General features: G+C 37.7%; 2 protein-coding genes across 3 annotated transcripts in view; one reads left to right on the top strand and one right to left on the bottom strand.

Annotated features, from left to right (window-relative positions):
• Window positions 1-21,573, bottom strand: part of traf3ip2b (TRAF3 interacting protein 2b) — a 1,379,907-nt gene that overhangs the window by 301,404 nt on the left and 1,056,930 nt on the right. The window lies entirely within an intron of this gene.
• The window catches only part of appl1 (adaptor protein, phosphotyrosine interaction, PH domain and leucine zipper containing 1), a 32,962-nt gene that overhangs the window by 4,002 nt on the left and 7,387 nt on the right, over window positions 1-21,573 (top strand). The window contains exons 5-18 of one of the 2 annotated variants that reach the window (XM_079844560.1): window positions 4,258-4,345; window positions 4,595-4,636; window positions 4,733-4,791; window positions 6,792-6,938; window positions 7,028-7,110; window positions 10,620-10,778; window positions 10,854-11,042; window positions 14,159-14,201; window positions 14,945-15,001; window positions 15,101-15,192; window positions 16,241-16,420; window positions 16,543-16,592; window positions 20,324-20,498; window positions 21,496-21,532. In XM_079844560.1, the coding sequence (XP_079700686.1) occupies window positions 4,258-4,345; window positions 4,595-4,636; window positions 4,733-4,791; window positions 6,792-6,938; window positions 7,028-7,110; window positions 10,620-10,778; window positions 10,854-11,042; window positions 14,159-14,201; window positions 14,945-15,001; window positions 15,101-15,192; window positions 16,241-16,420; window positions 16,543-16,592; window positions 20,324-20,498; window positions 21,496-21,532 (1,401 nt within the window). Of the gene's footprint in view, window positions 1-4,257; window positions 4,346-4,594; window positions 4,637-4,732; window positions 4,792-6,791; window positions 6,939-7,027; window positions 7,111-10,619; window positions 10,779-10,853; window positions 11,043-14,158; window positions 14,202-14,944; window positions 15,002-15,100; window positions 15,193-16,240; window positions 16,421-16,539; window positions 16,593-20,323; window positions 20,499-21,495; window positions 21,533-21,573 lie in introns of both variants that reach the window. The other variant, XM_079844559.1, reaches the window with a different exon arrangement.

Here is a 21,573-nt window from a genome sequence, read left to right as displayed (position 1 = left end):
CCACTGTGGTGAGATGGACTTTGTAACGACGTTTTTAGTGCCTTTTATGGGTCTTGGGAGTGTGAATGTACTGAATGCCAATGGAGGCCTGTCTGAAGCCTTTCTCAGCATCAGCTTTCAACTAAAATATCTTCATTTGTGTCTGAAGATGAACGGAGGTCTCACGGGTGTCCAACGACATAAGGGTGAGTAATTAATGACAGAATTTTCATTTTTGGGTGAACTAACCCTTTAATAACGCTATTTTATCGTTCTCTTTAATATTTTAATTTGGCAGTGACCAATCATGAATAGAGTAGGCTAGTAGCTACAGCGTGTGACGTTGACGGATCAAGCGTGAGTGAAATGCCCGCGCACCATCATCTATGAATCTACCGGTAACGCAAGTCAGTGTGAGCGCGCATTTTCATGCCTCAAGTACATTTCTTTCCCCGCTGAGGTCTACAATGAAAGCGCAGGTATTGGAGGACATTCTTTTCGTACGTTTAAATAAGTAGTACGGACTTTAAGCTCAAATAGTCTGATTTAGGCTAGTTTGTGGATTTCGTTTAAGCCTATCCAAGTAGGGTGACCACCTGTCCCGCTTTGCGTTGTACCGCACAGCATTTTCACCCCTTGTCCCGCATGTCGCATATTGAGAAAATGTCCCGCATTTTCACCAGTCTGTTGATTTTTAATGATCATATTGAGAAAACGCGTTCTTTTGCCTTTTTAAGAAAGCATTTTATTTATTATTTTTGCGGCATCGTTTTTCACCTATATTTAACAGCGCTTCGTCAGAAGTAACATCCCGCCTTACACAAATACAAAAGCCGTTTTTTAAACCATATCCAATGGTTGAAAAGAAAGGAGTAAACACGGTCACTAGTAGGTTGTGACGGCTGTCAATCAAAATGTGGAGCGGTGATTCGTTCCATGTGTTCCCTGTCAAAGTAGAAGTACTTCTGAAAACGAATGGATAGTTCTGTATATAAATGAATAATTTTATATATATATATATATATATATATATATATATATATATATATATATATATATATATATATATATATATATATATACTACATAACTACAACCCCCCCCCCAAAAAAAAAATATATATATAACATATCAATTAATATATAAGATTAACTAATTTAATGTTGTTTTATTTGTTTCATTATTTATTTAGTTGCACTTGGCCAGAACTGTTTCAAAAGTAGTTATCTGCATGATGCCTGCTGCCTTTGGGCTCAGTGATGTTGAATTTAAGATTATACAACAGTTTCAGATTATGTTTTAGTGTTGGTAACATGTCCCACATTGTCCCACACAAACTTAGTAATCGTCCCACATTTGGTTTGTTTGATGGTGGTCACCTTATATCCAAGTAGGTTACTAGCATCTATCAAACATTTTTCCTATAGTCTTTCAGATTGCCAATACAGGACAGGTCAATGTTTTCTATATAGACGGTTGATGCTTCGTATTAAATGGTATGTTATATTGCATTAAATGATCAAGCTTTATTAGCTGACTGAATTTGATTATGTGATGCAAGGACGTGTTGCGCAGTGTTTGCTTTGAAATTACCAGTTGACGGTGCATTAAAAGAGCAATGGTTATCCAGTTTATTTATTCTTTATTCATGCAATTTTTAAAACAAGTCGCGTTGAAAAAGGTAGTTTTTGCTCTCGGGTCCCCCTACAGTTGGGAAACAGTATTGTCATCTACTACTGTCGTAAACTGTCATTCTACATCAGTGGATGCATCGCACGTGCATTTGTTGACATGACAACTATAGCCCTGAACACTGCAGGTGTTCTGCTTGCGTCGCGTGTGAAATGTCTTCATCCCAGGTACAGTGGCATATGTTTCAGCATGTCATATGAATATAATTTCATGGGTTTTATTTTTTTCAAACGCCAAATGATCGCGATGCTCACGTTTACAAGCCAGCGTCATTATAGTAGCCTAGTCTATTGTTTCCCGTTTTACAGAATCTATATGATACTTCAATTCAATGTTTGAGTGGTAGGAAATAACCATACATCGTCAATGTTATAATATCAAGCTACCATAGATGAATCTGCACATTTGAAAAATCAATTTGCATTATAGCTTGAGGCAAGACAAATAAACAAATATCACAGACATGTTAGGTATCCTAAAATATGATTTTGTGCGTCTTATGTATTTACTTGCAAGAATGTAGCCCCTCCTCCTTCAGCTCACGCCAACGAGCAAACGCTGGCCCAATGTTGATCCTCGTCCTGCCTTTAATCCCATCACTTTCTCGTTTCCTCTTTTTGCTTTCCTCTGCCAAAACCTTTGCTTTCTTATTTTTCTGTGCTGCTTCGGCCATGACTATAACATCCGGCAAAGAAATGATAGTTTGGCTCGCACGTCCGAATTTAAGGAAGTGGGGTGGTGGTGGAAGTGAAGTATATGCCGTAAAGCGGTCGAATTTTGTAGTTCTTTTTTTTCTCGGGTTACTACCCGAAACCCGAAGTTTAAAAGTACGATTAAAAACGATACAGACCCCGTCAGGCTATGACAGACGTGTCATTCAACCTATTGTAAGACGATGTATCATCACAAGAGTCTTGAAAATATATTATAAAGGTTGAAAAGTTACCTAGTGCTGCTTTAAAACTATTTACAACCTAGTAATTTAATGGTTACACTCTAAAAAATGCTGGGTTAAAAATAACCCAATTGCTGGGTTAAAACAACCCAATTGATGGGTAAGTCCATTTTCAACCCAACTTGGGTTATTTTTAACCCAGCATTTTTTAGAGTGTAGGTGCACTTAACTTAATCTCTTGTAGAGCAACACCAGCGGTAATTCAGGAAAAGATCTCCCAATGCTCCACGTGAAACTTCAGTCTTTCGACCTTTTACCATCGTGTCAATTCTCAATTGATTTTGATTAATATGCGCGAGGGAGGGAGAGCAAGACAGTTTGAAGATGGTGAGAGCTGCCCTGTGGACGCCTGTCTGTAAATAATGCAGGGAAAAAAATAACGGCGAACGCAGCAGCCTTGTACACCGATGCCGATACACGTAAAAATACACGCAAATATTGGCCCAATATATCGGTCTAACACTAGTCTGAAGTAACCAAAAAGAAGGCGTGAAAACGGCATAAGCCAGCTGCAAGACAATTACTGCGTGCGCGCGTGTGTGTGTGCCTGTGTTTGCATAGATGATTTACGTGGAATTTAACGTGTGTGCATCGTTATTATATTGAACTGAAAGCCGTCTTGAACAAAAACTACATTTGGGGTTTATATTCAACTGGGCATGGGCATGCTGTGATCTGTACTGAATTTCGTTCTTCTGGGATTGTGACAGGACGGGAATTTTCCCCCAGTTTTTTCGTCGGATTGGGATGGGATTTATTTTGTGGGAGTGGGACGGGAGAGGTTTGAAAATCCACTCCCGTGTCACCCTCTAATGTATATGGCTTTACGATCTTACATCGGCATCCAAACCCAGTGAATCAAACGCATTCGTGCAGCTCGCCGTTATTTGTATAGACGGAAATTACAAACGAGCAGCTGTTAGCTCCATCCATCCATCCATCCATCCATCCTCTTCTGCTTATCCGGGGCTGGTCACGGTAACCCCACCTCCAGCCCCTGACGCAAGCGGTTCTTACTTCTAGACCAGCAATGTTTTGGTGCTACTTAAGAACCACTTTTCCTGGTTTGGAGCTGGTGCTTTGAGTGTGGAAAGACAAAGAACCGAATTTGAAACTGGGCTCTGGCTCCAAAACCAGCACCAGCACTGCCTTGGTGGAAAAGGGGTATGTGTAAGCAAGTTGTCACGTTGGTTATGTTGACAGAAGTTAGCCTATTTTCAGGAGCTGTGTAATATCATCGCGCCGCTGCACTAATGGACGGCTCAAAGCTCTTGATTATTACGCAGGAATGAGAGTATAGTTCAGACATATCGGCCTAGAAAAGCACAACTTTTCATTTTCCGTCGGCCTCAGTACACGATGTAACCACAGAAGAGTCAAGTTTTAAATAGGAAAAATATCGAAACTCTTTGGTCATTTTTGAGCGAGATGCTAACGGTCTAATCAGACTCAATGATCTATGCTAAGCTATGCTAAAAGTGCTACCGCCACACCCGGAGATCGGCTGAAGGGATTCGAAAACGGTAAAACTCAACAGTGTAACTCCAGGGGAGTTGGAAAATTAGTGTTCCTTTAACATCCTGTGGTATGATAATTGAGATTTCGCTCGTAATCCTCTGCTTTTATTTCAGCTCAGCTCCTGTCACGCCGTTCTCTCCACTCAGCTCGCAGACGCCATGATGTTCCCCATCACACAGTTTAAAGAGCGAGACTTGAGAGGTACGAGACAGCAATGCATTCTGGAGTACTTCATTCTGATTGGCCATCTACTTCTAATGACTCTAAACTGCGTAATTGATTGTTATAGCAAGCCGACCATTTCCGGTGTTCATTTCATGTCTGTTATTCTTCTCACACTAAATGTAATTGACCTCAAATCAATATTTCAGGCTCTTTTAGTTAAGTAGCTGTGTAATGCGCCGACCGATGGTACATTATCGCTTACATAACACATTAATTTCCCTCCAGAAATTCTCATCCTGAAGGAAGTGTTTCAGATTGCTAGTGATGGTAAGCACTTTATTGTTTTCTTTCACATAATTGCTGCGGCATATGATAATGAAGCCATTACTTCTGCTTCGTTATGTTTCGTATATTTCGTTTCAGATCACGATGCAGCCATAAACCGATACAGCCGTCTGTCTAAGCGAAAGGAAAACGAGAAGGTGTGGCATTTTGAGACTTTACAGTGTTGTATGATTGACGGTGGGTTAGTTTGCATGTCCTGATAGGAGTGTAACGTGTGTGTGTGTGTCTTTATTGCTGAATGCTCTGGCTGTCCTCATTCATTAAAACACACACTGAGCGCTGGCCTGACCGCCGGTAGATGAGCATCTGTTACTCTGAGACGGTTGGCCAATACCTGTGTCCTTGTCTAGGACGGGAAAAGAAGACAAATGACTCCGTATTCAGTTTAAAGTTCCCCCATGATGCTATTTGAAAGCCTCCTACTTTTATTTTGGACTGTCCTACAACAGGTTTACATGCATCCAAGGTCCAAAAACACTTTTTTTTCTCATAATATACACTCAACTAAAGGATTATTAGGAACACCTGTTCAATTTCTCATTAATGCAATTATCTAATCAACCAATCACATGGCAGTTGCTTCAATGCATTTAGGGGTGTGGTCCTGGTCAAGACAATCTCCTGAACTCCAAACTGAATGTCAGAATGGGAAATAAAGGTGATTTAAGCAATTTTGAGCGCAGCATGGTTGTTGGTGCCAAACGGGCCGGTCTGAGTATTTCACAATCTGCTCAGTTACTGGGATTTTCACGCACAACCATTTCTAGGGTTTACAAAGAATGGTGTGAAAAGGGAAAATCATCCAGTATGCGGCAGTCCTGTGGGAGAAAATGCCTTGTTGATGCTAGAGGTCAGAGGAGAATGGGCCGACTGATTCAAGCTGATAGAAGAGCAACTTTGACTGAAATAACCACTCGTTACAACCGAGGTATGCAGCAAAGCATTTGTGAAGCCACAACACGCACAACCTTGAGGCGGATGGGCTACAACAGCAGAAGACCCCACCGGGTACCACTCATCTCCACTACAAATAGGAAAAAGAGGCTACAATTTGCACAAGCTCACCAAAATTGGACAGTTGAAGACTGGAAAAATGTTGCCTGGTCTGATGAGTCTCGATTTCTGTTGAGACGTTCAGATGGTAGAGTCAGAATTTGGCGTAAACAGAATGAGAACATGGATCCATCATGCCTTGTTACCACTGTGCAGGCTGGTGGTGGTGGTGTAATGGTGTGGGGGATGTTTTTTTGGCACACTTTAGGCCCCTTAGTGCCAATTGGGCATCGTTTAAATGCCACGGCCTACCTGAGCATTGTTTCTGACCATGTCCATCCCTTTATGACCACCATGTCCCCATCCTCTGATGGCTACTTCCAGCAGGATAATGCACCGTCACAAAGCTTGAATCATTTCAAATTGGTTTCTTGAACATGACAATGAGTTCACTGAACTAAAATGGCCGCCACAGTCACCAGATCTCAACCCGATAGAGCATCTTTGGGATGTGGTGGAACGGGAGCTTTGTGCCCTGGATGTGCATCCCACAAATCTCCATCAACTGCAAGATGCTCTCCTATCAATATGGGCCAACATTTCTAAAGAATGCTTTCAGCACCTTGTTGAATCAATGCCACGTAGAATTAAGGCAGTTCTGAAGGCGAAGGGGGGTCAAACACAGTATTAGTATGTGTTCCTAATAATCCTTTAGGTGAGTGTACATTATCATCTCATTTCTCTGAAAACGGTTTGTTTGAAGATTCTGTCTCTCTAAACCCCGCCTTTCCGAGAGCCTGCTCTCTTCTTAATGTTCAGACTGCCCAGACCTTTTACATTCACAAACAGCTTTATTACACATGGCATGAAAGGTCAAATTTGAAAAAGCACAATAGGGGCACTTTAACAGAAATTAAGTCGAGATGAAATAAAGCGTTCTTAGTGTATGTTCTCAATCTTATTGTGAACGATCAGTGTGTATTATTCCAAACACTGGTCTTCATTGTCTTGCATCAAACTTGCACCAACTCTGAAATGAGCTTTTGACTCGCTTTGTTTTTCACCATCCAATCAATTCCCAGTTGTTAAAAGCATGTCCTGCTCTACATGTAACTAACTCCTATCATCCATGCGTCCACTGCAGGTGAAGAATGAAGTGATGGAGGACGTGTACACGTCCAGGAAAAAACAGCACGAGACCACAATGCACTACTTCGCATCACTCAACATGCTGCAGTACAAGAAGAAGATCGCACTGTTGGAGCCGTTACTGGGATATATGCAGGCGCAGGTGTTCATGCTGCTGTTTAACATGAACTGTAGACCTCATATTTAATTCAGAACACTGTTTATACTTCATTATTGTTTGCGTTTCATCAGATCAGTTTTTTCAAACTGGGATCAGAGAATCTGACGCAGCAATGGGAGGATTTTCTCACGAACATCGGAACCAGCGTGCAGAAGTGAGTTTCACACAGAAATAAAACTAGTAAAAATAAAGATTAAATAAAATATGAAAAACTTAATCTTACAAAAATGACAAATATTGCCTATTAAACCAAGGCCATAACCAGTGTTGGGGGTAACGCATTACAAGTAACTTGAGTTACGTAATATTACTTTTTCCAAGTAACGCATTACTTTTCAAATTTACAACAAAATATCTGAGTTACTTTTTCACATTAATTTGATTGACAGCTCTCCTGCCCCCATGTTGAGAAAAGTAAGTGCCGAGGCGTGTGTGTGAACATGAGGGTTATTGTAGTTCTAGACTAAATGTGAACATTTATTTATCTCACTTGCACAAAAAAGATTCTGTATTCCTCAAAATGAATAAAATCAGTAAAATGCAAAATCAGAATATTATGTAAACCTCCAATAATTAAATGTTAAATAAAACAACTATTTTTATGCATTTAATCTACCTTTATATTTAATTTACCAATGTCTTGCTGCTGACCTTTGATGATGAAAATTACTAGATTTTTTGTTTTAATTGGTAAAACTTTTTTCTCCTGCATCCTATTCTACCATTATCCAGAGCTGCGCCCTCTACTGTTCATGCGTCAATTTGCATTTTTACCTCAGCCTGGGGCTTATTATTTAAATTTTGTTATGAAGAGGTCTTTACCGTTGCACAAAAATATAACTTTTTTGTTATAAAAAACAAAACAAAACAAAAACAAGCCCAGCCCAGGTGAGAAAAAGTAACGCAAAAGTAACGTAATGCTTTACATTTCTTCAAAAGTGACTAACTCAATTAGTTACTTTTTAAGGGAGTAACGCAATATTGTAAAGCATTACTTTTCAAAGTAACTTTCCCCAACACTGGCCATAACCCTGTCTTGAATTGGGGGGGACGGCAATTTTTTTATTTTTATAAAGCATAAAGAAACAGAACAGTGAACGAAATTCTAGGTCTAATTCTAGTTGGTGAATAATCATTTTGGGACTATTTGCAAACAATATTTGCATTAATTTGCGTCAAATATATTATTAGTCTCGAGATTCTTCTTGTTAGTGAATAAATACATAGATCCGCTGTTAACATTTGAATTCCTCAATGGTCTGGTGGGAGAGTTTTTGTAAGCCGTGTCGAAGGTTACAGGTTCTAGTCTGCCCTCATATCGTTTTCTTCATTAAAATCAAAGATGTTCAATGATTGTGTATTAAGAGAATGGACATGTTTGTGTATTTTGGTTTGTGATTTCACCGGAAAGAATAGAGTCTCTCTCTGCAACGGAATTAAGCGATAGATTGACATGCTCGTCTGTGTGAAGACTGTGCACGAGCCAAAAGAGAACACAAACCCCGCCTACTTTGATTTGATTGGCCATCTCAATAATTTTGACGAGTGCTGTTAGACTGCTGAGGCAGACCAGACTAAAAATGTAACTTTTAAAACTTTTTGTCATCTTAACATACAGAGCGCTGTAAAATCGTGAATGAAGTGCAGCAGAGCAGTGCACGAATGCAAGAATTGTAAATATTGGTGGGGACAATTTGGCCATTTCTAATTATTGGGGGGGACTTTTAATTTATATTAATAAATACTATAAAAATATACAAATAATACTAAAATAACAGTGGTTTTCACCAAATACTGGACTAATGCATCTGACAATACATCACAATACATTTAAATTAGGGCTGTCAAAAGATTAATCGCGATTTAATCGCATCCAAAATAAAAGTTTGTGTTTACATAATATATGTGTGTGTACTCTGTTAATTATTATTTATATATAAATACACACACAAGCATGTATATATTTAAGAAATTTTTTTTTTTTTTATATAAAACATTTATATTTATATATATTATAGATTATATAAATGTATATACAGTATATACATGCAAATATTTCTTAAATATATACATGAATGTGTGTGTATTTATATATATATATAAATAATAATTAACACAACAAGTACACACACATATATTATGTAAACACAAACTTTTATTTTGGATGCGATTAATCGCGATTAATCTTTTGACAGCCCTAATTTAAAGAAATGTATGAATTTATGTGATAGGGGTTTTTATTGGTCTGATTATTAGTATCATATTTTGAAATTGGAAGCAGATGATTCAGAACTTATTTTTCTAATTCAGACAATATGGGTTAGGGTTAAGTATTAAGCAGTTAGCTTTCTATTTTGATGCCATGTTTCAATGTTAACAATGAAAAAAGGCAAAACAGTGTAGATGTAGCCTCTCCTGTTCGAGCCGCCCGCTCCAAGCGGGACTCGAACCCTGATCCGCCGGCATGAGAGTCAGATGCTCTAACAAGGAGGCTAAAGGCTGCAACCTCTGGAGCGTCTCTTGAGATCAGAGGAGTGAGGTTTACTCACACAGTGACTACTAGCTGGCCTCTGTTACACTGATTTATAATGTTATATCTATTATGAATTATTGTACACTATCATTCCTGTTTTAGTAATGTTTAAAGGGTTAGTTCACCCAAAAATGAAAATTCTGTCATTAATTACTCACCCTCATGTCGTTGGACACCCGTCAGACCTCCGTTCATCTTCAGACACAAATGAAGATATTTTTGTTGAAAGCTGATGCTGAGAAAGGCCTCCATTGGCATTCAGTACATTTACACTCACAAGATCCATAAAAGGCACTTAAAACGTCGTTACAAAGTCTATCTCACCACAGTGGCTCTACAATAATTTGACGATGCGACGACTAGTTTTTGTGCGCAAAAAAATCTAAATAACGACTTTATTTAACCTCTTCTTGTCTTCCGCGTGTGCCTCCACGACGCATGCGCGAGAATATTACGCAGATCCGGCGTTCGGGAATCCACTAAATGCACACTTTAGCCCCATTTTGAGAACTACACGAGACCTAAAGCACGATCAATGTAGAATCCAACAGCTTAGACACGCGCGTCTTCCTCTGCTTGTAAACAAATCGCTTCTGGGTCATGTGTCCGAACGCCGGATCTGCGTCATATTCTCGCGCATGTGTCGTGGAGGCACACACGGAAGACAAGAACAAGTTGGATAAAGGCGTTATTTTATTTATTTTTTGCGCACAAAAACTATTGTCGTCGCATCGTAAAATTATTGTAGAGCCACTGTGGTGAGATGGACTTTGTAACAACGTTTTAAGTGCCTTTTATGGGTCTTGTGAGTGTAAATGTACTGAATGCCAATGGAGGCCTATCTGAAGCCTTTCTCAGCATCTGCTTTCAACTAAAATATCTTCATTTGTGTCTGAAGATGAACGGAGGTCTGACGGGTGTCGAACGACATGAGGGTGAGGAATTAATGACAGAATTTTCATTTTTGGGTGAACTAACCCTTTAACTCGCCGTTGTGCTTTCTCATTGTTGTTCTTGGCAGATTAAGTTTGTACTGTTTGCAAATGAGAAAAGTTGTTCATTAATAACTGGGAAATGAATGGTCGTGAACTGTACTTGTGAGTCTGACTTTCTTCTCTTGTTGGTCATAGTGTTCGGAGGGAAATGGACAGTGACGCTGAAGCGGTGGAGCAGACGATTCAAGACCTGATAGAGGCCAGTGACCCGCTGTACATGCCCGACCCGGACCCCAACACCATCCCTGTGAACCGCAACCTGACCCGCAAGGCCGGCTACCTCAACACTCGCAAGTAAGAGAACATCAAGACTTCAATGGGCTTCAGTCGCCTGCATTTGTACTGATCTCATGCTTCTACACCCGCCAGTAAAACAGGCCTGGTGTCGTTCAGCTGGGACCGGCAGTACTTCTTCACCCAGGGAGGAAACCTCATGAGCCAATCACGTGGAGCTGTAGCCGGAGGTCTCGTGATGGACATTGACAACTGCTCCGTCATGGCTGTGGATTGTGAGGACCGCCGCTTCGGCTTTCAGATCACATCGTTTGACGGAAAGAAGTAAGCTACATGTACATGTATTACAATATACTTCTTCTAGGTGCAGTTTTGTTTGACATTTACTCTTTCTGATTAACCTGTCTAAAAAAAATCCTCAGCGTTTTTGAACGAATCTCTTGAATGAATGATTCAATGACTCACTCATAAAGACTTCACTTGTTTCATTACTGGATGAATCAGCGTTTTTGAACGAATTTCTTGAATTAATGAATCAATGACTCACTCATAAAGACTTCACTTGTTTCATTACTGGATGAATCAGCGTTTTTGAACAAATCTCTTGAATGAATGATTCAATGACTCACTCATAAAGACTTCACTTGTTTCATTACTGGATGAATCAGCATTTTTGATCGAATTTCTTGAATTAATGATTCAATGACTCACTCATAAAGACTTCACTTGTTTCATTACTGGATGAATCAGCATTTTTGAACGAATTTCTTGAATTAATGAATCAATGACTCACTCATAAAGACTTCACTTGTTTCATTACTGGATGAATCAGCATTTTTGAACGAATCTCTTGAATGAATGATTCAATTACTCACTCATAAAGACTTCACTTGTTTCATTACTGGATGAATCAGCATATTTGAACAAATTTCTTGATTGAATGAATCAATGACTCACTCATAAAGACTTCACTTGTTTCATTACTGGATGAATCAGTGTTTGTTTTTGAACGAATCTCTTGAATGAATGATTTAATGACTCACTCATAAAGACTTCACTTGTTTCATTACTGGATGAATCAACGTTTTTGAACAAATCTCTTGAATGAATGATTCAATGACTCACTCATAAAGACTTCACTTGTTTCATTACTGGACGAATCAGCGTTTTTGAACGAATCTCTTGAATGAATGATTCAATGACTCACTCAAAAAGACTTTACTTGTTTCATTACTGGACAAATCAGCATTTTTGATCAAATCTCTTGAATGAATGATTCAATGACTCACTCAAAAAGACTTTACTTGTTTCATTACTGCATGAATCAGTGTTTTTGAACAAATCTCTTGATGAATGATTCAATGACTCACTCATAAAGACTTCACTTGTTTCATTACTGGACGAATCAGCGTTTTTGAACAAATCTCTTGAATTAATGATTCAATGACTCACTCATAAAGACTTCACTTGTTTCATTACTGGATGAATCAGCGTTTGTTTTTGAACGAATCTCTTGAATGAATGATTCAATGACTCACTCATAAAGACTTCACTTGTTTCATTACTGGATGAATCGACGTTTTTGAACAAATCTCTTGAATGAATGATTCAATGACTCACTCATAAAGACCACTTGTTTCATTACTGGACGAATCAGCGTTTTTGAACAAATCTCTTGAATGAATGATTCAATGACTCACTCAAAAAGACTTTACTTGTTTCATTACTGGACGAATCAGCGTTTTTGAACAAATCTCTTGAATTAATGATTCAATGACTCACTCATAAAGACATTACTTGTTTCATTACTGGATAAATTCAAATTTTTTGATCGAATCTCTTAATGAATGATTTAATGACTCGCTCATAAAGACTTCACTTGTTTCATTACTGGATGAATCAGTGTTTTTGAACGAATTTCTTGATGAATGATTCAATGACTCGCTCATAAAGACTTCACTTGTTTCATTACTGGACGAATCAGTGTTTTTGAACGAATCTCTTGAATTAATGATTCAATGACTCACTCAAAAAGACTACTTGTTTCATTACTGGATGAATCAGCGTTTTTGAACAAATCTCTTGAATGAATGATTCGATGACTCATTCATAAAGACATTACTTGTTTCATTACTGGATAAATATGCATTTTTTTATGGAATCTCTTGAATGATGATTCAATGACTCTCTCATAAATACTTAATTTGTTTAATTACTGGATGAATCAGTGTTTTTGAACAAATCTCTAAATGAATGATTCAATGACTCCCTCATAAAGACTTCACTTGTTTCATTACTGGATGAATCAGTGTTTTTGAACGAATCTCTTGAATTAATGATTCAATGACTCACTCATAAAGACTTCACTTGTTTCATTACTGGATGATTACAATACAATATTTATTTGAAGTCTTAAGTTACTTTCAGAAGGTGATTTATTCTATTTTGATCTACCGTAAACAAAATGAAAGAAGAAATAATGATTCTGTGGGGTTGAAAAGACAGTTTGTGAAGCTGTTTCATACCTAGACATGACAATGCTCTCTCTGGATCAGAACGCAGATCTGAATGTTTGCTGTGATCATATTTGTCAAAGGTTTAATAGACATTGCCAAATCGTTGTCATTTAGGAATGTGATTGCGTGGGTGTTTGAATGGAGTTTGCCATCTTTTAATGATTGATCATGCAGCTCTACTGTAAACTAAAGGAAGTGTGGTTGCTTGCAGAGTTATTACAGTTAACTAAAACCATTAAAAACATGTTTTTGTTGCTTAAAATAAAATAAACGTTAACTGAAATAAGATAAAATATATTAACTTTTTTTATTTCAGCTAGTTGCCAAAGCATAATTTCTCATTTTCATAGTTGAACGATGTGCTGAAATAATTAATAAAATTAATACGTAGACAGACAAACTTATAAAAAGGATAGAAAACACAAGAAAATTACTAAAACTTAAAATATAAAAACTATATATTATATATTGTCTAAAATAACACTGGTTCTGGTTGTTTTACATGTCAATCTTGGCCAGAATTAGCTCAAACGTAATCAAATGTGACATTTTTACAGCAATTTCATCTCTGTGGTTACTAAAATGGTTTAAGCAAATGCCTTCGGCTTAAAGTTGAGTCTAGTCATGGTCAGATTTCACAGTTTTGCTCTTTGTCAGCCCTTATTTGTTCTTGGGAAACATAAAATTCCCAAAATGTTTTGGTGACTTGCGCTGGTCTTATGGTATTAGTCTAGTAATGAGATGTGTAAACACTGAAGTGCTAAAGTGCCGCCCAAGAATTCCCAAGCGCTAAACCGGTTTAAACTCGAATGAATATTTATCAGGCGGGTAAACGGCTGCCTTATCCTTTCACAGTGCATGTGCCAGATATCGAGTCATTCTGAGTCACTGTTTCACTGAATGGCTGTTTCTCTTGTCCCGCAGGGCGGCCATTTTACAGGCGGAGAGCAGGAAAGACTGTGAGGAGGTGAGAGAACGGACCTTCATTAAATCTCAGTCACATGGAGAACCTTCTTTCAAAGGCACATATGGAAATAAGGGTCAATTTCACCATGAACAAAACACAGAAATTATTATTACACTGCCATTCACATGTTTAGGGTCAGTAAAAATGTTTTGAAAGAAATTAATATTTTAATACGATTCAGCGAGGATTCGTTCAATTGATCAGAACATTTAAAATGTCTTTACTATTTGTTTTGAACTGGATCAAAAAATCCTGAAAAATAAAATGTATCACTCAAAAACATGAAGCTGTACAACTCTCAAAATATCACAATAGAAAAAAAGTTATTTTAAATTGTAATAATATTTCACAAAATCACTGTTTTTACTGTATTTTTAACCAAATAAAAGCAGCCTGGGTGAGTATAATTCTAATGACCCTATAATTCTAATGAGTCATTCTCTTTATATTCTCATTACTGTAATTGTAACATTTTTGATAACAATTATTTCTTTAAAATCAGCTTAAATAAAGGCAGTACAAGGAAAATTATCATAATGCATAAATGCAAATATTAGATTTGATATAAATTATTTACAATAATGAGAATTGTGAGGAAAATGTGCATCATGCATGTGATGTTACAATATGAAATAACTCATGGTTCTAAAAAAAATAGGCTTTATATTCAAAATTTGGGGGGAAATGTGACCCTAAACTGCATTAGATTCACCAATTCAAATGTTTTTTTTCTTTTCTTTTAGTGGATTGCAACGATAAACAACATCTCTAAGAGGATATACCTCAGTGAAAACCCAGAGGTGAGCGTAGAGGTCAGATCTTGAAAGCCTAAACCTCTTCACGCATAACCGCTTTAATGCATTTTAAAGTCAGTTATTGCTAATGTTTCTCTTTGGCAGGAAATCGCAGCAAGAGTGAATCAGTCGGCGCTGGAGGCCGTGACTCCGTCTCCATCCTTTCAACAGCGACACGAGAGTTTCAGACCGAGCACGTGAGTCAAAACATCACGCCAGCACTTAATATTGCATTATTTCATTATTAGTTTTGTCCATAATAGTTCATAATCTTGAAGGTAGCGATCGACCGATATGGATTTTTTAGTGCCGATGCCGATACCGATTTTTTTCATCAGCCTTAGCCGATGACCGATACGGGCTGCTGATATTTGGAGCCGATATTTGGAGCCGATACTGCTTTTGCTCTCTCAATTTAAAACATAAAAATGACACAATGATCATGAAGATAACAATTTAAAATTTACAATTTAAAAAAGGAACATTTATTGAACAAAAAAAAACTATATTTAACAAATAGTAAAAACAGGTGAGGTAGAACAAGAAAAAAAGAGTTCATTGGTGAAAATAAATATTTAAGCATAAATAAAATAATTACACTATTGCACACAGTATCAACAAGCAAGCAGCATAATAAAGTGCACACTGACTGTACTATACTTAATTTTAAAACTATTTACAACCTAGTCATTTAATGGTTATAGGTGCACTTAACTTAATCTCTTGTAGAGCAACACCAGCGGTAATTCAGGAAAATATCTCCCAATGCTCCACGTGAAACTTCAGTCTTTCGACCTTTTACCATCGTGTCAATTCTCAATTAATTTAGATTAATATGTGCGAGGGAGGGAGAGCAAGACAGTTTGAAGACTGTGAGAGCTGCCCTGTGGACGCCTGTCTGTAAATAATGCAGGGGAAAAAATATCGGCGAACGCGGCAGCCTTGTATCGGCCGATACACGTAAAAAACGCAAATATCGGCCCGATATATCGGCCGGCCGATATATCGGTCTAACACTACTTGAAGGCAAGTGTGGATATTGCATTACTGGAAATACACTACCAATTAAGTTACTTAAAGGGTAACTAAACCCCAGCTCAGCGCTTAACTCCACCCACTGGCAATATTTGAATACATTTCAACTCAAGCCATGATTTCCCATATCAGAGAGAAGCACATGCATATTGTGCTTGTAAATGATTCCATGTGTTCTTTCTCAAAGCATTCGTCTTTTCCCCCCTGAAGGCAAGGTCGGCCCAAAACGGCCCGGTCAGGCAGTCAGTGCTCCGTGGGCTCCGAGTCTCCGGCGCTGTCGTCTCTGTCTCTGGATTCGCTGGTGGCTCCGGACACGCCCATTCAGTTTGACATCATCTCACCCGTCAGCGAGGAGCACGCGAGTCAGGCCAAGAGCGGCGGCCAGGGCAGGTCTGGTTACGAGTGCTCAAAGTTGATAGATAAATAGGACAATTACTCTTGACTCTTATTAGGAAATTATCAAACATGGACGTAAAAGCACTGGTTTGTGTTTCTCCCTTTGCTGAAAGAAGGACCAATCCATTCGGGGAAACTGGAGGGACACAGTCTGAAGAAAGTGAAGGTACATTGATCAAATAATATGTATACACTACCATTCAAAAGTTTGGGGTCAGTAAGATTACATTTTTTTAAAGAAATGTATGCTTTTATTCATTAAGCATGCATTAAATTGATCAAAAATGACAGTAATGATATTTATAATGTTACAAAAGATTCTATTTAAAATAAATGCTGCTTTTGAACTTTATATTTATCAAAGAATCCTGAAAAAAGTATCACAGAATCCACAAAAATTAAGCACAACTGTTTTCAACGTTGATAATAATAATAAATGAGCAGCAAATCATATTAGAATGATTTCTGAAGGATCATGTGACACTGAAGAGTAATGATGCTGAAAATTCAGCTTTGATCAAAGGAATTTTAGAAAACTTTTTGGGAATTTTTTTGCAAATCTCGGCGACTCCAAAATGATAATATATAAAACTAGAACATGAGTTTTAAAATAATAGTTTATATAAAGGTATAAATTATTATCTTTTATTTTAATGACAGAATTGTATTTTTTTGTGTGTACTGTCCCTTTAATGGCTTAAAGGATTAGTTCACTTTTAAATAAACATTTGCTGATAATTTACTCACCCCCATGTCATCCAAGATGTCCATGTCTTTCTTTCTGCAGTCGAAAAGAAATTAAGATTTTTGATGAAAACATTCCAGGATGTTTCTCCATTTAATGGACTTCAATGGGCTCCAAACGGTTCAAGGTCCAAATGACAGTTTCAGTGCAGCTTCAAAGGGCTTTAAATGATACCAGACGATGAATAAGGGCCTTATCTGGCGAAACGATCAGTTTCTGCGAGAAACCGAGCAGTATTTATGCTATTATTGTACCTCTTATCAGACGAACATGATCATCTCTGAGCTCAGCCATAACTTCCGCTAAGTGAGGTCAAAATACGACCGTGGTCATAGATATATAGATCGTAGATGCCTCATTCTTTTGATCCGTGCAAGCGCTAATGAGCTATCTACGTATACATCTATGACCACGCTCGTATTTTGACCTCACTTAGCGGAAGTAATGGCTGAGTTCAGAGATGATCATGTTCGTCTGATAAGAGGTAAAATAATAGCATAAATACTGCTTGGTTTCTTGCAGAAACTGATCGTTTCACTAGATAAGGCCCTTATTCATCGTCTGGTATCGTTTAAAGCCCTTTGAAGCTGCACTGAAACTGTCATTTGGACCTTTAACCGTTTGGAGCCCATTGAAGTCCATTATATGGAGAAAAACCCTGGAATGTTTTCATCAAAAATCTTAATTTCTTTTCGACTGCAGAAAGAAAGACATGGACATCTTGGATGACATGGGGGTGAGTAAATTATCAGCAAAAGTTTATTTAAAAGTGAACTAATCCTTTAAATTGCTCATGAAATGGCATTCGCAATGCATTTAACATCCATAATGTCATATTTTCTAGTGAAACAGTGTAGAAACAATGTAGGCTGGGACTTGATTATTATATCCACCTGATTTGATTAGAGTGTGCAAAGCAGGCTATGATATTATCAGAGCATGTGAGCGAAGCGGAGCGGTGTGACGCTCAGCTCAATAATCCGCTCTATACCAGCGTGCTCGACTCAATCGCTCACGGCCCAAGCGAACGCTCCACTCATGAACCGCTCACGCTCACCGGTAAAACGACGTTCGCTAAAATCCCGCTCCGACATGAAATTTGATTCCCTGTAATGCACTATACTTGTAGCCATTTTAATTTTTTTTTTCTTCATATTTATGTTTTAATATTATAATATAATTTTTTATATAATTTCATCTGTTGATTATGAAAATTTAACAGCAAGAGTATAAGACACATCATAAGATGCACAATATGTTGGAAGACCGAGTGGATCAGAAAATATTTTGACCACTTCATTAAGTTTTGTTTTGTAGAAAGCCTTTCTTTAAAGTGAATTTTGTTTAGAATAAATTGTATCTTAGTTTTGATCAATGTTTCATCAACCAATTGCCTAGATTTAATAAATAATATGCAAATATAGCAGACAATATAATCATGGCGCTAATCATGGACTAGAGCGCCTCAAATAAATGAACCGAAACGGAAGAAATATGTCTATAGAAAGCTTGAAATGTCTACTTTTAAACGAAACAATTCAAAACGAAAAGAAATAGTATCTGTATGACATATGCATTTCTCTCTTGGTGCGTCCACTACTGTGGAGATGGCGGGTCCGCATCGTTAACTTCATCTTTGCAGCCGGTAATGACAAAGAAAAAACCTAGTTTATGAATAAACAGTTAAATTGTCTCCTTGCTATTTTTGACACATTCAGAATTATTACTTTTGCTGTTCTTTGTGGCAAGCTTTATGTGTGCGCTTGAGTGCGGAATAGGCCAATGTATTATGTAAACGCTTGTTTAGAATTCTCTCCAGTGTGTGTATATATATATATATATATATATATATATATATATATATATATATATATATATATATATATATATATATAAGTAATTAAATTAGCCTAATATAAATGTGTACTTGGTCGTCAACTAATGGCTTAAATGAACAACTAGGCCTAGTAGAAAAAAACTTTAGTCAGGGGCTACCATACTAATTTCACATATTTTCGAACCAGCATGTCTCACAGGGAATTCTGGGTAGAGTGAGCGGAGTGGGATCATCAGATAGGCGTTCTCCGCTCTGGAGGAAATATTACCACTCTGCTCCGCTCACATGCTCTGGATATTATTAATTAATATAATTTTCTCCACTCATTTGGCTCTGTTTGCATCAGCCGAAAAGACCAGGGCCCGTATTCATAAAGATTCTAAGAGTCCTCTCAGAAAACTCCTAATTTAGCTTAAAAACGTTTACGTAGGAGTCTTAGCTTAAGAGCTATTCGGGACCGATCTGAGAGCAACTCTGAACAAGGAAAATACAAAAACTTTTATCTTAGTGAAGAGGCGGGGCTGACCCCGTTGCTACGCATGACACAGTCTTTTGAAGACTGTGATTGGTTGGTTGTCCAAAAAGGGGAAAAAAGGAGCGCTTTTAAGTTTAGGGTCTATTCTAAGCCTTCACTTTGAAATTACAAGCGCAAATTGTCCTATTTTACCGTTCTCTCTCACTCACACACATACACACACACACACACATATATATATATATATATATATATATATATATATATATATATATATATATATATAAATACTTTTATTATTTACCATGCTGTTAATTTCCTATAAGGTATTTGATTGGCTTAGAATTATAAACATTGTTCCACTCTTTCCAATTACACTGATTGCTGGCATGTCTATTTAATTGCTGGTTTGAAAGTTGGGTTTAATGCAACAAACATGATCCCTGCACGATATAATCTATAGCGTCTTATTAAGTCACTGTCATCCATTGTCTGCAACACATTTCTTCTCCCTCTTCGTCTTTCTGCCATTTTCTCCGCTGCTAAAGAAGCTCTTAAGCCTCTTAAAAGTCCTCGTACGTGCTCCTAACAAATCTGACCTTAAGACCTCTTTAAAGGGTTAAGATGCTTTCTGAATTACTTTTTTCTTTACTATGATTTTTTTGTTAATTTTAAGAGTAAATGCCCACATGTCTAAGAATTTTCTTAGAATTTTGTCACTAGGAGCTACTCTTTGCATTAAGATTCTTTATGAATACGGGCCCAGAGATTTTTACTAAGAAAATGCATTTTGATTTCATGTTGCTGTGACGTCGGGCTGAATCTCTCGTGTTGTTCCAGACTCGATCCTGCACCAGCTTTTCATCGTTCGGTTCTTGGGCTGCATGGAGGTGAAGGCCACGGAGAGCACTGACGTCATCTATGAGACCATGAGACAGATCCTGGCAGCACGAGCCATACACAACATCTTCAGAATGACCGAGTCTCATCTGCTCGTCACGTGCGAATGCCTGAAGTGAGTTACGACGTTTGATATTCGCACAGCTGTGTTGAACTCATGCTGGATCAGGGCTCTGCTGCTTGTCTTGAAGTCATTATAAAGAGCCTGTGAATATGTCAAGCATTTTAAATTCGTACAGGCAAACTTGAGGGTGTGTTCACACTTGGCATGTTTTATTGGATTAAAAGGAACCCTGGTGTGATTGCATTTGAATAAGTGTGCACGCTGCCATCTGAACCGTTGGTTTTTAAACTCGGGCGTCAGACGCGAATTCGCTACAAACGCGTCAATGCACAAAAAGCACCACTCGCGCAAGACGTTAAATTTGCGTCAAATTTGCGTCATTCGCACAAACTGGATGCACGAATGAGGCGGAATCGCGTCTTGATTGGAAAAGGGTAAATGGTCCTGGAAAAAGAGTCACACTTGTATTGTTCGCGCATTGGAAAAGAACGGGAGACTCTAGTGGAAGCGTTTGGTACTGCGCACATACAAAACCTGACTGAAAGCTCATTTTTTGAGATATCAACCTCAAATTTGCTTCATTAAATTAAGACTTTGATTTTCTCACAGTTTTAGAGTAAAACGTGTTTTTGGAAAATATATATTTCATGAATCATTTTAAATGGTATTTTTGGGCATTTTTCATAACAATAAATGTAAACTTTTTTCAAGTTCAGCAATAATCTGCCATGTATCAACTTTAAAAAGAGCTCAAACTTCAGCCTTTGCTCCAAAACATTCAAGATTGGAAATGTAATTTTCAGGCCCATGCGCACAAAGTGAATAAATGGATTATAACTACTGCATAAATATAATTTAGTACCATAAAATATTATTGAACTGAAGTGTAGTACAGTCATTTCATTGAAATCATGAAAAATTCTGTCATTTTTGACCGTCACGCGAGCATCACCAGAGGGTTAATCCTGTATTTTCCTGTACTTTGGTCTAGGCTTACTTTACGCCATACTTTTTGTGTCTTTTATAAAGTTCTGTTTGTTTATTCCAGGCTGATTGACCCACAGACACAAGTCACAAGACTACGGGTACGTCCTTAACCAATCGTTTAACAGGTTTGTTCACTGCT

Source organism: Gobio gobio (genome assembly GCF_949357685.1).
Source record: "Gobio gobio genome assembly, chromosome: 19".
Lineage (NCBI taxonomy): Eukaryota > Metazoa > Chordata > Actinopteri > Cypriniformes > Gobionidae > Gobio > Gobio gobio.
Note: the sequence above shows the minus strand (reverse complement) of the source record. Positions and strands in the feature narration are given on the sequence as shown.